At 66.5% G+C, this 4,315-nt stretch overlaps 2 protein-coding genes across 2 annotated transcripts in view; one reads left to right on the top strand and one right to left on the bottom strand.

Annotated features, from left to right (window-relative positions):
- Positions 1-646: 646 nt before the first annotated feature.
- Positions 647-2,571, bottom strand: EMIHUDRAFT_116072 (hypothetical protein; the record flags this gene model as incomplete). The annotated part of the gene is made up of 3 exons (XM_005776530.1): positions 647-985; positions 1,088-2,083; positions 2,539-2,571. The coding sequence occupies 3 exons, from the start codon at positions 2,569-2,571 to the stop codon at positions 647-649; spliced, it is 1,368 nt and encodes a 455-aa protein (XP_005776587.1).
- Positions 2,570-4,315, top strand: part of EMIHUDRAFT_457829 (hypothetical protein) — a gene marked incomplete at its 3' end in the record, with an annotated part of 4,184 nt that continues 2,438 nt past the window's right edge. Inside the window, exons 1-3 of the mRNA XM_005776529.1 lie at positions 2,570-2,733; positions 2,809-3,068; positions 3,144-3,184. Of these exons, the coding sequence (XP_005776586.1) occupies positions 2,718-2,733; positions 2,809-3,068; positions 3,144-3,184 (317 nt within the window). The remainder of the gene's footprint in view (positions 2,734-2,808; positions 3,069-3,143; positions 3,185-4,315) is intronic.

Below are 4,315 nucleotides of genomic sequence, written 5' to 3'. Positions count from 1 at the left end.
GCTGAAATAAAGGGGGGGGGGGGGGCAGGTGTGTTTGGCCCTTGCCAGCGGCCTTAAGAGGCCGCTCGCATTGGGCGTCGCAGCAGTCCCGCACGGCCGCGGCATCACAGCACGGCCGCGGTGTAAAGCCGTAGCTGCAGGGCGGGGGGCGCATGGCACACATGGGGGCGGTCGATGCTGGGGCGAGGGGCTGGTGCGTGGTGGGTCGTGAGCTCGTGACCAGGACGTGTTAGACCTCAGTGGTTAGAGGAGGCACATGGGTTCAATTTGTTGCTTGTGTTGGCATTGAAGCTCACTCCACACTCGCTGTAGGTGAGGGTGTCTCTGGCCCGTGAGATTACCGTATGTCAAACAAGTCAAATATGACGGATGACGCGTGGAAAATCGGAGGGGACACGACCCTCGACCCGCACTTCGCCACAGACGGTCCCGGCTCCCCCGCGCCTCGCCGCTATGCGCTGAGAGTAACACGGCGGCACGGCCGCAGCTGCCAGGTGCCACGTGCCAGCTCGTGGCGTGCCGCCGCCATAGGCCATAGCGGATTCTGACCAGGCACCAGCGCTCTGCGCTCGTCGTCAGCAGCGTCCTCCAACTGCGCCGCGCTCGGCGGTCCGGCCATGCACACATCTCTCGTCTCGCAGTACATTCACTTCCAGTCTGCGATCGCCAGCGCCTCGGCGACCGTGTGCATCTCCGCGTCGTCCCAGTCCTCGCGCTGGTAGATCAGGTTCACTCCCATTTGCCAGAAGGGATTGACGTCGAGGTTCGGACGGTAGGAGTTGAGCTCGTCCTCGTCCCCGATGGCCGCGAGCTCGAGGGCGAAGCACCACTTGACCTCGCCGCTCTCCATCGCCGGGCTGAGCGCGGGCTTGATCACCACCCTCGGGTAGGTGGGGTTGGGTGTCGGGCCCCCATCCCCGGACGAGGTCTGTAGGACCATGGGCAGCCTTTCCGGGTAAAAGTACATCGTCGGCGCGTCCCAGCCCTGCCAACAGGCGCGGTGCGGGTCATGCATGCGTGGCGGCAGTGTCGGCGGGGGAACGGGGCGGACGCGTGGGGCGAACGTGGGCCGCGGGTGAGAGCAAACCTGCGGCGGCGGAATCGGCGGCGGGAGGATGAGCTTGCAACCCTGGAAGGCAAACCGAGCAGGCGGGCCGCACATCACGATCTTATCGTCGCTCTTGCGCCTCAGTATCACGCTGAGCGTCCGGTCGCAGCCGAGTCTTCCGAAGCGAGCCGAGTCGGCGTGAATGGCTTCGACGGCGGCCTTGAGCTCCTCCACCGTCTTGGGCGCAGAGCCGTCCAGCAGGGGCAGCTCGAGGCCGCCCCACTGGAAGCCGGTCCCTTGCGGCGGCTCGGGCCCCCCAGGGGCGGGGTAGTCGATGGGCGCCGCTTCGTCCAGCTGGAGCACCTGCGACCACTCGACCTTGGGCGCCTCGCCCCCTCGGCCCGAGAGGAGCGCAACCACAACCTCAAAGTTGTCGGCGCGCAGCTTCCGCACGTGGACCTGCTCGCTCTGTGGTGGCCAGATGACCGCCGCCAGCCGAAGCGGGCAGCGGGTGTGCGCGTCGTCGTACCCGCTGGGAAGGGCAAGCGCCGCCGGGCAGTGCGCGAGCAGGATTCGCTGCCACTTTTCGTCGTAGTGCGCGACGATCCGCCGCCAGCTCTTGCACACGAGCTTGCAGGCGAGCAGCCACCTTGGGTGGTGGTTGTCGGGGCAGACGAAGTCGAAGACGATGCGCGCGAGGTCGACCGTCAGATCGAAGCCGAACTGGGGCTCCTCGTTCAGCTGGTACGAGAGAGAGGTCACGATGTCCGCGGCAGTGACGTCCGCCTCGGCCAGGAGGTCTTGGTCCGTCATCGTCACGTCGCCGGGCGGCTCGTCCTCGGCGGCCTTGAGGTGGCGCTCGTGCTGCTTGGTGAGCTTGTTCCACTCGGTACGCCGCTTCCTGTCGGCCGGCTCGGGCAGCGCGGTTCCCGGCTTCCAGCGCTCGAGCCAGTCGTTCTGCGCGTCGTGCCAACCGTCGGCGTCGTCTGGGTAGTCGTCCGAGCTCGGAGGCGTGCCCACTCGAATCGCGGCCGCCTTCTCCGCGGAGCTGAACAGCTGATGAGCTTGGGCATGGCGTAGACGGCAAGGGCCAAGGGTGAAGATGCCAAGCGATGCCAAGAGCCGACCGAGTTTCCGTCGAACGCGCACTTTTTTTTCTTTTTTAGACGGGACGCGAAGCGGTCACCCAGGACCCAGGAAAAAGAAGGGTTCTCCGAGAGACCGCCCGCCCAACTATGTACTAGGCGGAGCAAGGCGCGCGAGCTACGAGCACACTGCTCGCCCGCGTGATCGCGGCGGCCGAAGAGGCGGAGAGGCGGTTAGTCGGGGAGGCCCCGGCCGGTCCTGAATTACTGCGTTTTCTTGAGAGAGGCGTGTGCCTAAGAATTCTTCACCTTGTCGCTGAGAGAGAGTTCTTTTTTGCACAGTCCTGTGCCCAGTGTTGTGCGAGGGAGTTTGGTTGTAAAATTCTTTTTTGTTGAATTCTTCACCTTGCCGCTCAGTTCGAGTGTCGACACAGCCATGCTCTCCGCTCAGCCACGCCTCGAGGCGCAGGGCGCGCGCGACGTTGCGCTAGCCGCCGAGCAGCAGTCGCTATTCGCTGACGTGATGGCGCGAGTCGCGAGTGTCACCACCGACTTTATCTCGCCGCGTCTGCTGGCGCACGCCGATGCGCCGTCGCTCTGGTGCGCAGTGCGGGCTGGCGGGGAGATGCAGGGCGTCTACGCCGCCGCAGGCCCCGCCTCGCTGCCCTGCGCGAGGCGGCTGTGGATCCACACGTCGGCGTCGGAGTCCGCGCACCTCGATGCGCTCCGCGACGGCTCAGCCGCGCTGGTGGCGTGCGGCGACCTGTCGACCTCGCAGCGCGTCGCGTTCCTGCTGCCGATCCACGGCTTCGATGGCCGTCCCGCGCTGCTCGTGGAGTGGGAGGGGACGCCTCCGGCGTCTCCGGACGCCGCCGCCACCGCCAGCGAGTTCGACGCGCTCACGGCGCGGCTGCGCGCCGCTGTTGGACACTCTGGTGCACCCGCGCTCTCACCACGTACGAGGGGGGGCTGGAGCCATGCATGATGCGGCATGGAGGAGCACTGCGTAGGCCTGCTCGAGCTGCACGCGGCGGCGCTGCACCCCCCGGCTGTCTACCGGCGGCTGCTTGAGGCGCATGCGCACTGCCACACCGCTCACCCACGCGCACCGGGCCTTGCACTTTGAATGCCGTGCCGGCTCCTGTCGTCGGGACGTGGAGTCGCGAGGGACTAGCCTGGCCCTTGCCCCGCCGCCCTCGTGCGTGAGTGAGCAGCGCACCTCACCTTGCCTTAGGCGCATGCGTCGCTCCACTCGCCGCCACCCGCCCACCACTGCCGCAGCTGGCAGCGGGACGACGCCGTGGCCGCCTGCCCCGAGTGCCGCCGCCTCTTCTCCCTCCTCCTCCGCCGCCACCACTGCCGCACTTGCCTGAGGGTGGTGTGCGGCGCCTGCTCCGAGCTGCCGCGGGAAACGGCGAGATCTCCCGAGATTGCTCCGAGATCTCCCGAGATTGCTCCGAGATTGCTCCGAGCTGCCGCGCGAAACGGTGGAGATGGAGCCGAGAGGGAGCCGAGAAGGAGCCGAGAGGGAGCCGAGATGTGCCGGGCTGCCGCGGGGAACGTCTCTCGGCCGTCTCTCGGCCATACCTCGGCCATATCTCGGCCATACCTCGGCCATATCTCGGCCATAGGCGTTGGAGGGGGGCCTCGCCGACCCTGCCGACCGCGGCGATGGACTCGGCGAGCCGCGTAGTCGCGGAATACGGAGTCATGTCTCCCAACCAGCGCTCGAGAGGACACACCTCCCCATATCTCCCCCATATCTCCCCCATATCTCCCCCATATCTCCCCCATATCTCCCCCATATCTCCCCCATATCTAGCACTCGAGAGGAGGCGTGCTCCGCTGTGGTCGCGGTACTCCTACCCGTTGCATTCACGGCGGCGTATCTTCACCGCGCGGGGCCGCGTCCGTACAGCACGCTCCTGGCGAGTAGCGACCACACCTCACTGTTTCACAGCGGAGGGGGGGGGGGGGGGGGCTATGGAAAGAAAAAAAGGGGGGGGGGGGGGGAACCCTTCGGTTACCCGGCCTGTAACCCCCCGGAAAAGGGCGTGTCCTTTGAATAACACCTTGAAAAAACAGGGGGGGTCCCTATTTGCCCGGGGGGGGGGTGTAAAAACACCCTTTAAAAAAAAGGGGGGGCCTCTTCTTTCCCGAACCCCTGGGGGTTCAAACCGCC

The sequence above is a fragment of the Emiliania huxleyi genome (assembly GCF_000372725.1).
Source record: "Emiliania huxleyi CCMP1516 unplaced genomic scaffold EMIHUscaffold_278, whole genome shotgun sequence".
Lineage (NCBI taxonomy): Eukaryota > Haptophyta > Isochrysidales > Noelaerhabdaceae > Emiliania > Emiliania huxleyi.
Note: the sequence above shows the minus strand (reverse complement) of the source record. Positions and strands in the feature narration are given on the sequence as shown.